We start from the raw sequence: 12161 nt of genomic DNA, 5'->3' as shown, positions 1-12161 counted from the left end.
GGAAAATACCTGACAAATCAAATTAAAATACGTTCAAGTCCAAATTCAGAGGTTTCCTGCAGTTCTTTCAGACCGGAGTGTACAATTCATATGCAGGAATGGACTTGCTGTTCCTTGGATTGGAAAATGTTGGTATCTGATGGAAGAGGCTCTGAATGACAAGCTGAACACATCCCTGTGTGTCTGGGCTGCATTCCAGTTTTTGACAATATAAGTGCTTTTCACTTAAGCTAGCATTACCTCCACAGAATGTAGCTGGACTGTTTAAAAAACATCCCATATATGGTTCTGACACATATTCCTGCCTCTTGAATCCATTGCTAATACCTCGTTAAATCCAATGCCATTACCTCCTTAAACCTCTGATTCAATTTATTTTTTTATTATTATACTTACGATTATGAAGCAGTGACAGGCATATCTCCAAATACTCAGAGGTCAGCCTCAGTTCAAATAAGCATCCAAAAGGGTGGATATTAATCTGAAGGAGCTAGGTACACATTTAAGGCAGTTTTGTAACCCATTCTCCTTACTGCTATCATGTTCTTGATAGTAGAAATAAATTTCAGGTCTTAATACCAAATTGCAGAGGCTTACTTTATTTTAGGACATAACAGTCAAAGTAGAAACTAAAAATCCAGGTCACCTTGCATAGAAAATGTGCTGAGATTTTTATTTTTTTTTTCCTTCTTTCTTTTTTCCACTTGTCCATGGACTAAACTATTCTGGAATATTTCTTGAAATCTTCCTGTTGATATGAAACTATGAGAAACAAAGCTAAATAAATTATTTTATTACTGTAGGGCCAAAGACATAGATAAAATAGCATAAAGGAGAAGATATAGCCATGTCTTGAAAACTGATTATGAGTATTTAAAACTGCATGAAAGACTGAAAAACTCTCATCGAGACCAAAACATAGGAAATGTTTCAGTATTTTTTTTTCCTTGTCATAAATCACAAGGGGAAAAAAACAATAAAGACATAAAATGGGGAAAAAAAAAATCAACAAAAAATCAATGACATAGACTTGTATAGGCAAGATAAATTAAAAAAAAAAAAAATTTTGGAAGTTCTGCAGGAAATTGTCTTCTAAATCAACAGGTAACTTTAATGATGTTTCTCCTGCAGTATGATTTTGGTCTGTGTTTTGTAGGTACTCTGCTGCTAGTATAAATGTAGAAACTGTATTTTTTATGTGTATTTTCTCTGAAATCAATTTTTAAATATTTCTGAAGGCCATTTAACAAATGAGGAATGTTTGTCTTGGTATGTGAGGATTTCTGAATTCCTTTTAGGAAAAGAATATTTAGGCCAGATCTTTTGCACAGTCCCTTTGGACAATGGGCTGTAAGTCAAGATATAATTTTTAAGTGGCCTTTTTTCATTGCCTTATTGCTAATTATGATCAGACTGTGACCAAAGTCTCTGAAAAAGTAGTCTTCCTTAAGGGCTCTGCCCACCTGCACTGTTTTCTGATAGTGACCTGAAGCACAGAAGCACCAAGTTTGCCACAGACTGACTGGTGTGATGAAGCAAAGGGAGATCTGTTTTCAGCCCCTCTTGTAATTATATTGGTTCAGGAACTGTAAGCAATTCCCAGGACATCAGCTCTTGCCACATCAGTGTTCTTATCTAATTCAGCTTAAAACTGTGTCGAATGAGATGACAGAGGTAGCTTTGTGTGGGTGCAACATTCACTGCATCTGTTACTTAGGTACCACCACCTTCCTTCATCACTGTCTTCACTTGAGGCCACAGGCTCTTCTCTCATATGGAAACTCTTTCTTTTTCACATCTTTACAATGCTTTCATATGCATTCCTTAACGCACCTCCTCCGCTTCATAATAGTGTGCAACTTCAAACACTCAGTTTTCTTCCCCTCTTTGCAGCATAGGAGCCCAACTCTATAAATAAGGTGATGTTCTTGGTAATTTGGGCTCAGTCGAGGTTTATTGGCTTAACAAACTGTTATCATCCGACCTCTGCTTCTCTCTGCATGTTTGCTGTGAGGTGATGCAGTGCATCGCACGTTTGAGCACAAGGGGATGCCTTGCATGGCCCAGCAGCTCAGCCGGTGTGTAGTTTGTATCTTATTGCTGTAAGACAGGAGTGGGGCTCAGCCCTCTGACAGTGACATGGGGAAGGCTTGAAGGGAAAAGTTTTAGCACAGTCTCCCATGGAATCTCTTAAAAATTGGTATCGGGAATGAAAGCCAGTATGAGCCATGGCTCTGCGCTCCCACACCTCATGCACACATACACACACACTTGCACACCATCTAAGCTCTTCAAATATAAGAGAGGGCAGGGATATAGGGTATACAGCTGATCAGAATAATTCGGCTGGGGCCACATGAATAAAAAATGTTGTGCACAGCAGTTTACATGAAAGTATATATATGCAGCTTGTCTTCCCTAATTTCCACCTCCGGAACAGGAGCTAATATCTTTATTTTACTCAGTTTGTGGAATACTTTGAAGGGGGTGGGTGAAAGCAGTAAGAAAGAGGTTTCAACAGACAAAAATGAAACAATTAAATTCCAGTCTTTGTTCTCAAAGACTTTTGAAGTTACCTAATGAAACTCGACTACATTCTTCTTAACGTGGTGGTTAATGCAGCTGTCAGGTAGGAGAGGGAAGGAGGTAGTATAATTGAAGATTTAATTTTGAACTGTATTGTAAACTAGCTTTCATAAAACCCAACAACAGTAAAGTGGTTCATTACATTTTAGAATGTCTGATGTAAATAAGGTCCCTGAGTGTGTGTGATCAATCTTTCCAAGGGCCAAAATATTTTGCTATTCCCAAGCTTGATTTGCTTGTTCAGGCTGAATAAGCTCAGCTCATATGCATTTAGAAACCGACTTGAATTTTAATTTCATTCTAATGTCTAATTTTGCCTACTGTGGTTGCTTCTAATTCCTACAAAGTAGTCCCTCACCTTTTGCAGAAAGACTCTAGAGATTTTATAAGGTTATTGACCAAAACAGAAATGTGCAATCAAGTAAGGCAGAGTTGCTATACCCAGTGTATGAGAGGCAGGATTTATTCTATTGGCCGTTACCCAGGGAGGAGGTAAGGTATGTTGCAAATTTTGCTGCAGAAGAAAGGCATTTTGTAAGTATTAGCCCCTTTGTTTGACCATCTTTATTTGCAATACACATTGTTCAACTTCCATTGTCACCTACTGCTTCCTTCACAACTCCAAGGAGAGAGGAGGCATCTTAGTGTGTAAAGAAGAAGTACCAAGGACATAACAACTCTTCATTTTAATATTGTAATATTTTATGTATGATATGAGAGAATGTTTCAGTGGTACTGAAAACCTAACTCCTTCTGTGATGCATTTATTTCGTCTGTGCGCATTTATCAGTTTCTCTCTTACATTGTTCAGAAAAAAACCCCAAACAAAAAAACAAACAAACAAAAAAAAACACCCCAAAACCAAAAACAAAACAAAAATACCCCAACAAACCAAAAAAGACACCTTAATATTAGAAAAACGGTGTAGGATGACTGTTGACCAGAGGTTTGATTGTCCTCAGTGTGAGTTAAATGCACGTAGCTCTTTTTCTTTTCCTTCTTACCTAGATTAAAAATAATAAAGCAATGTAAGAGTCACTTTCAAAATCATGGCAGAGTTATACACATTTGCTCCTGGCATCCAAGAAAAAAAAGTTTCCAAAGTTGGAGTGTTGAGTATGGAGCAGAAGTGACAGAACAATTTGTCAGTGGAGAACATTACATAGAGCTATTTAAAGATTGTCCTCGACCTTTTCACTTCTTTTAAAGCCTTGTGAGAGAGATTAAAACTTCTCTTTTGCCAGTGGCCTACTGTCAGTTCCATATTTGTGTTTGTTCTCTCCATACTATGGATGTAAGAGCACATTATGGGAAGATCTTCCAAATCCTCTTTAAAGCTCTTGTCTGAGAAAGAGCCCTCAGATTCAGCCAGGTCAGCCTTGGCACTTAAAGTTCAGAGAAATACTTTTCTTTCCTTGATCTACTCTTAAGTCAACTTTTTACAGTGGATGTATTGAAATCTGACCTCTATGAAGATAGCGAGGGTTTTATTATTGGCACTGATGAGTCATAGATTTTCAATACTTTTTATATGTGAATTTCCTTCTGAGATACATACGTGTATATATCTATATATTTATATATCATATATCTATATCTATATCTATATCATCTATATCTATATCTATATCTGTGTCATCTATCTCTATCTCTATCTCTATCTACATCTACATCTACATCTACATCTACATCTACATCTACATCTACATCATCATCTATATCTATATCTATATCTATCTATATATCTATATCTATATCTATATCTATATCTATATCTATATCTATGCAAATACTTATGCTGGTAAATTACTTGTAAGGCTAAGTTTTTAGATTGTTTGTAAGCAGATTTCTCATATTTAAAAAATGCTCTACCAGTAGGAATTTTGTTCATTGACAAAATGTTACAAAGAGTGCTATTTTCAACATAACCTTCAGGGAAAATTAAATACTGATGGTAGTTTCATGTGCAAATTTTTTTAGTGCTCACCCTCTCATGTATAATGCCCCAAAAGATAATACAAGTAGGTACTACTGCAAAGGCACTGATAATTGCTGAAAAATCATTTATTATATATTGAAGAATCCTACAGTATTCCTTATCTTTAGCTATAAATGTAAAATACAGAAATGGAGCAAGATCTAAGTTACTACAGGGAGTTTTAGTCTTTGATTTATTTTCTTTTATTCTTCGCTTGGCATCCTCATTTGAAAAAGAACACAAAGAAGTTAAATCAATGTTGTATTCACAGACAAGAAATAAATAGCCCACAAATGGGTTCATGTAGCTGTTGGTAATCGCATTTGGCTAGTTTGGAGGTGTTTTTATGTGTGTTTCTATGTCAAAAATGGTGTAATATGTGGAGGATTAGCTTTCATTTTGTGTCCAAGTGGGATGTCGTCATTTAATGAAAAGAGAAAATAAGAGCACAGCTGATTTGAAGCAATATGGAAGGAATTTCACAAAATCATCATGAAAAATCCTTATTATTGTAAAATCTGTCTTTACTATTTACTACTGTAACATTTGTTCTCTTGTAGTTCAAACACAGTAAATACAGTGATCATTGAAAATAATTTTGGGTATTTGTTAACATATTTATGGTGACTGTACCTATCTATCAAGTATTCTTATTCAAAATACCACTTCTAACAATTCTAAGTGCTAACTGAATTTTTTTTTTTTAATTTTTTTTTTATTCCTTCATTTGAAGACAAAGACAGGGGTTTGTTTGCTGCAGGATGGTAACCAGGAGCCTTTCAAAGTGCGACTGCACTTAGCCAAAGATATTTTGATGATCCAGGAGCAGGATGTGATCTGTGTGTCTGGTGAGCCTTTCTATTCTGGTGTAAGTAGTTTTTGTTTCTTCTTTGAGATGTTCTTTACCAAGAAAAAGTGTTGTGTGTATGTGTGTGCGGGTGCCTACACATATCTGTTTGCATTTGCTCCCATGGATTGGTAATTCATTTTATACTGTTAACACTAAGTGTATTTTAATGTTTCTTTTTGTGAGTAAATATTAGCAATACTCATCTAAGGAACAGCAATAAGATAATAAGTTATATGCATGACTGCAGTACTGTTTCTCTTCACTCACCCTTGGGTACTGGAGCCATTGAATGTGGGAGGGATGACACTAGCAGTGGTTTTTGCAGGGAGTACAGATACCTCAATGTACTTACATATCTGAGTATTGTCTCTGGAGTTGATAAGACACTTATGGCAGGGCTTTACTGGTACAGGAGCTACCTTTCATCCTCTCTTGCTGGAGACCCTTCCTGTTGTAGCCCACCATTAGACTTCAGGAATGCTGTGAGGGTCGTTAGCTTTAACAGCATATCATGTTAGCAGAGATAGAACAGTGGGATAATGGGGTTTATGTATTACAGTTTTTACATTTTGTGTCAGACTCCTTATTTAACTATCATTATTGATTTTTGAAAATGAAGATCTGTAAAATTTTATATAGGATAATATTGTAGGGTTTTGAGCTATTGTAATGCAAAGTTTTTATTTAATATTAGGAGATAGGTACAAAAATAATAGAAAACATTTAGTACTCATTTCTATAGACATTTTTATAGATACTGTAATTATATTTTGTAGAGAAAATTTTAAGATATATGTGAAACTATCATAAACATTCTGGTCTCCCTTTGAGCTAAATAAAATAATCATAGAATTTCATGTTAAATCTTGTGAGGCATAGTAGTGTGATATCTGTGTATACAAATGCTTTGTTAATGCTATTGTGTCTGTTTTATTATTTAATTGCTGCTCTTGCCACATACTTGCATCTCTAAAAGCAAGTACAATAAAAAGATACAAAGCACAAATGAAAAATAAATCAGTAGAATGTTAGCAGTGCAAAGAGTGTGGAAGATTAATGAAAAAATGTATCAAATTATCCTTCTCATGATTATGAATATGTCAAGGTGAATTCTTCAGAGCTTTTCTCTGAAACAAGAGGAACACATTGTGTACAGTCTCCATAGAGTCTAGGTTTATCTGCATGAGAAATCTGACATTAGCTTCTGACTGGTTCATGCTGAACAAATGCAGTTTGCTAATACAGGTCTGTATCCTTTATGTGGAATATAGATGCTCCTTTTACCAATCAGACTCCCCTTTTCCTCAATAGACAGGACATCCAGCAGCCAGGATAGAAAGAAGTTATGAGTTCAAGCTCAAGCTATAGTTGTTCAATTAGGAACATACACTGTGGCACCATTATTCCACCAACACCATTCTGACATTATTTATTAAAAGATTTTATCACTCAGAAATACGACTTTCATTATTCTGCTGTAATATCTGTAATATCCTGCTGAACTTGTTATTTAAATGTCTTCATGAAATGCATATTAATTTTTTTTTCCCCTTTTCACAGCAAGGCTTTTTTTTACAGTTTTTCTCTCCTTAGTTTTGCAAAGGCTCTGTAGAAAATAATGGATTATTTGCTTCCTCAGTTAAACTCCTCCATGTTATTTGCATATTCAGTGCATAACTCATTAACTGATTGATATTAGTGTGTTGATATGGAGTTTTTTCCTGGAAGTGTCATTGTTAGAGTAGTGACTTTTGAGCACTGATTTCCTTTGGGATTAAGACTAGGTTTTTTAGCAGTAGGTTCATGTCAACTGTCTTGGGTTGCAATGCAAGATGTATTCTATTCCCTATTTGTTGAAATGGGTTGAAGAGGTGGGTTTTTTTAATCTTGTAACTCCGGGGGGAGAGGGTGGGTTCCTTCTGCTAATGGGCCAGCCATTAAAACCAGGTGGGGTAATGTTCTTTACCTCTTCCATGACCCATCCTCCCTCCAGGGGGATATCTGCTGTTAATGGGCCATTAAGGCTGACTGCATGACTGGTAAAATTACATCATTCCTTGTGAGATGCTCTGCCCAGTGGGAGGAGCCCAGCATTCCTACCTGGATAAAACCTGCAATTCAGAACACCAAGGCAGCCTGTTTTCCACTGATTCCCAGAGGAAGACTGGACCCATCTTGCCACCACTGGACCCTTCTACAGGATCATCTCTACTCCAACAGAACCACATCTCTCACTCCAGGAGGACTTAATTGGAGGACACCCAAGAGGGTGTCAGGTCATGTTCTGATTCAGTGGTTTTTTAGTTGGTTGGTTTTTGTTTGCTTGTTTGCTTGTTTGTGTTTTATACTACCACATTTTTAATATTCCTAGTAAAGAACTGTTATTCATATTCCCATATCTTTTCCTGAAAGCCCCTTAATTTCAAAATTATAATAATTCAGAGGGAGGGGGTTTACATTCTCTAGCACAAGGGAAGGTCTGGCTCTTCCCTGGCAGACACCTGTCTTTCCAAACTAAGGCACCAACTAAGGATGATTGGCATTTCACAGACAGTTGACTGTCTTTTTTCCACAGTTAATTTGAATTATCTGGAATCATGTGCCTTGATTATATACTATAATCACACACGTCCCACAGGCTTGCTTCTTTTTTTAAAAAAATTTTTTTTGCTATTTTTCCTCAGTTTTATTCCTGATTTATTAGGTTTAATGTTTGTTTGTTCATTTTCCTTATGTTTTACTTTGTTTTGTTGATTTTGTTTGGTTCTTCCTGTCATTGTCTATAACTGACTGCATTTATCTTTCTTTTACCTGTATTCTACATAGCAAGGGTTTTCATTAGCAACTGACACTGAATGCCTCAGAGAATAAACTCTTTTAGCATAAAAATAAAATTTGTAACTGAGGAACAATAGTATTGTTAAATTTTACAAACAAGTAGCTATGGTAAAAGTACTTTTTGATCCATTTAAGTAATTTGATTATAATGTCTTACTTTATCACTGCTGCGCTGGTATGGAACAAAAGGCTATTACTGTGTTTCTAGTTCAGAACAGTATCTCTTCTGTTTGTTGAGTCTGAATCAATTTACATGCTCCTCTGTGCAGGACAGACTTTAAACAGGCACTTAACGTTCCAGCAGCATCCCGATCTGCATCCTGCAGAATAATCTAAATAAAATCAATGGCTCCTTAGGAATGAAGTGCTGTTTAATGTGAGTGTATGGGATAAGGACCTAGTTCTTAATTTGGAACACTTCCTTTTGGTGTTAAACAGTTCTAGTTTCTAAAACTAAAGAACTAAAGGAAACATTGCTTCTTCTTGTGTTGTATACAGTTTGAAGAAAGAAAGAAAGAAAAAAAAAGCCTAAAAGATTATAAGCAAAATAACAGTGTTATACACTGAAAAAAGAAAACATCTGTTTCTTTAGTGGACTGAAAAAAATGATAAGCATTTGTGAAGGTCCTGCAGCAATTTTAACTATAGCAATTCCATACAGCATCAACTATCATTCAAATTATCATGGAGTGCATCTAAATTTAAGCATCTATTGTATCAATAAGTATTAAATATATTTCTTTTTGTCTGCAATAAGAAATTTTGCTTTCCAAGAGAAAGAAATGTTGCGATTTCAGTATTATGCTGCTAGCAGATATCCAATGTAGATTTGAGCTCCAGTGCAAATAACCAAAAAGTGGGATGAGAACATACTGTGAAACTCAAAGCATAGAAGGCAATGTTGTTACTAATCTAAATTAAATCCTTGCCTGTAGAGAGGCTTTATATTATGGGAAGTGTATGCCTCACTTGGAGTAGCTTTTGTTGGAACATAAGACCACTGTCCCATAGGTCAGGTATACCTTTTCTCTCAGAGCAAGTTAGAAAATATTCAGAAAAGAGCTAAATTAAACCATGTGGAAACCTCATCACTGCTGATGGCAGAATTACAGAATATCTTTCTATATTCTTTTAAGCATATTTCTTTAGTTACATGAAATTATGGTCACAAAAGTTTGCTGTATGATGTTCCATGTAACCATGTTCGGTGAGGCAACTCTCACTTGTTTTATACATGTGAATAATCTGGACTCACCAGGATAGCCTAATGCTGAACTTGGTGGAAATTATGATGGGAGAGGAGGTAGCATAAGGCATGGCAGATCTGAAGTAGATTTGTTCTTAGGAAAGGTTTTAATATTTGCCATTCTAGAATCAATATTTTTATTTTAGAGTTAATCCTCACAGTTTCTATCACCTTTCAGGAACGTCTGAAATTCAAGGAAAAGGATTATTGTACTATATCAAGATAAGTAGTTTACCTGTCTAGGGAGCTGTGGATTTTTTCTTCTTTTCTTTAATAAATTTTGTTTATTAATTGTAGTCAGAATTTTTTCTACACATAGAGTCTATGTGCATGTGAGATATATAAATTAAGGATATGACAATGTACCATCTGACGGGATGGAAGATTTGAATCAGCTACTCTTTTTTTCTAAAAGAATCGAAATAAACTGCAAGCAGCTGGCAAATTGTTAGCTGTTAGTTTTCATTTTTACAAAATTGTCTTAAGTGTTCTTTAAAAGAGTCATAGAATTTACAAAATTCTATTCTAACTCACCTGATGATAGCATACAGATGAGTCATATTTCTCTCAAGTAATTTATTTCTATGCTGCTGTGTAGTAAATGCATTAATTAATTAAACATTAATAAGTTCTTTCATAGATTTGATTTTCTAATTAAGGATCTTTAGGGGAAATTTGTGTGAAGGTCAGTCATAACTCAATACTAATAAAAAGTGAATGATTGGGGTTTTTTTGTGAATTGATAGAGCAGCTGCTCTCATAGTAGCATGGCATTTGTCCAAGCATTTAACTGAGGTTGATATAGTTGTATCTAAATGTAGCCTATGCACTGTAATTGGTTTTTACATAAAGAAAAACTGTCAATGAACACCTTTACTGAGGCCAGGATGGAACAGTGTCTCAAATTGTTGCACTGCAGCCAGATCTGGTTTCTGATATTGTTAACTACGCAGTCGTTTTTCTTACTGTAAGCATAAAAAGATATGATATTTCACTTTAAGGGTTGTCTTTATTGTGAAATCGGGTGCTGAAATATTCATAAATATATACAAACCCCACAAAATATTTAAATGTAGCTGTTAGAGTTTTTTTTTTTTTTAATGTAGATACATATTAAAAACTTTTAAATTAAAAGCTTTCAAATTTTATGTTAAAAGCTTTACATAATAGAATTTTTTCTTGATACTTTAATTTCAATAATATGTTATTATTGAGTTTTAAGAATAAACATAAATTCAAAACACATTACTTAATGAAGACATGCCTGGGAAGTCACATGAAGTTATTACATTTTCCTTGCTTGAATATTTAATTTTTTCAGACTTCCTGAGAGTTAATTTTATACCTGTTACATTGGATCATTCTCTTTTGAAAATTATGGATTTTCTTGTAATATATTTTAGTCTTGGTAAAACAAGGTCTCTATTGTTTTTATTTCAATTCTGAGTGTCATATGTGGTTGAATATTATAAACAATGCCAAAATGAAACTCCTGTCTTGGAGAGTATTGCAAATATGTGCACAGAGAGGTCACCTTTCAAGCGCTTTCCATTCTTGTTACCTTCAGAAAGCTACCAGTAGGAATATTTGGTTTTTTTTATCTTGTTGGTATCTGTCAGCTATTCAGTGGAGTGAATCCATTTTTTCACTGAAATCGTCAAGTATCTATCAGATCGGGGCAACTTTTTTTTCCCTGCCAATCTGGACAGCTTTAAAGTGACAACCTGACAGATGTAAATATGATTATTTAGGGAAAGCCTAAGGCAGCTTATTTTCCTGCAGCTAAAAGTAAAAAGCATAACAATCAGCTGAGGTTAAAAAATGCCATTTATACTGCCAGATTTGAAAGAAGATAATAACTTTTCCTCATTGGAAGTAAGCTTTTCCTCCAAAAGAAAAAAAAAAAATTGCAAATCAGAAAAAGTACTCAAAGAACCCAAAACATTGATCAATGGCAGTGTATGATGTAAGGCAGTAGCTGGAAACTGCAGAGAATGTTCATCACAAAACCTTGTGGGAGTTCAGATCCTGATCATGGATTTGTAGGTTTGTTCCTCTTTTATTTCTGTATTAAGAAATGCAATACTTCTGAAATGAATCAATCGTGTGAGTAGAAATTTATAAGTAGATATTTAGGTGAATGTTTCTGCCTTCAAACATAGGCTTCAGGACTGGGAACATTTTGAAGTAAGAACAAATGAAGGGTTGAGAGCCTTTTTTTTATTCTAGTCACTGTTAACAGCCTACAAGACACTGCTGTGTTTGCCATCCCCAGTCTCCAGCACAGCTGCAGAGGAAGGGGGATTTCCAGTTGACCAGGCATGTTGCAGCCCTCCCTTACTGCCAACCTTCTCCAGTTGCACGAGGAACTGAAATAATGAGACAAGCTTCAAATGCCACATGATGGAAGTTGATAGCAGATGAGCAAGTCTGCTGGCAAACCTTGTTAACACTATTAATTCAAATTGGAAATGTGACTGACCTGTGTCCTGTGTCCTTTACACTCAGAATGAGTACAAAGCTTGCCCATGTAAATTAATCCAGAGAAATGTCACTAAGAAAGAGCAAAACATTACCAAAAAGAGGATTTAAAACCTTGAAAATGCATGCAATAATTAAATAAAAAAATTAAAATTCTCATTATATTTTCTTATTTCAAAATG

The 12161-nt window shown here is 35.1% G+C and overlaps 1 protein-coding gene across 5 annotated transcripts in view; it reads left to right on the top strand.

Moving 5' to 3' along the window:
- The window catches only part of SNTG1 (syntrophin gamma 1), a 327370-nt gene that overhangs the window by 170278 nt on the left and 144931 nt on the right, over positions 1-12161 (top strand). For all 5 annotated transcript variants that reach the window (XM_040080452.2, XM_058422692.1, XM_058422687.1 and 2 more), the window contains one exon: positions 5298-5432. In XM_040080452.2, coding sequence (XP_039936386.1) covers positions 5298-5432 — 135 coding nt within the window. The remainder of the gene's footprint in view (positions 1-5297; positions 5433-12161) is intronic.

The sequence above is a fragment of the Hirundo rustica genome, chromosome 1, assembly GCF_015227805.2.
Source record: "Hirundo rustica isolate bHirRus1 chromosome 1, bHirRus1.pri.v3, whole genome shotgun sequence".
Classification (NCBI taxonomy): domain Eukaryota; kingdom Metazoa; phylum Chordata; class Aves; order Passeriformes; family Hirundinidae; genus Hirundo; species Hirundo rustica.
This window is presented reverse-complemented; position numbering and strand designations above follow the sequence as displayed.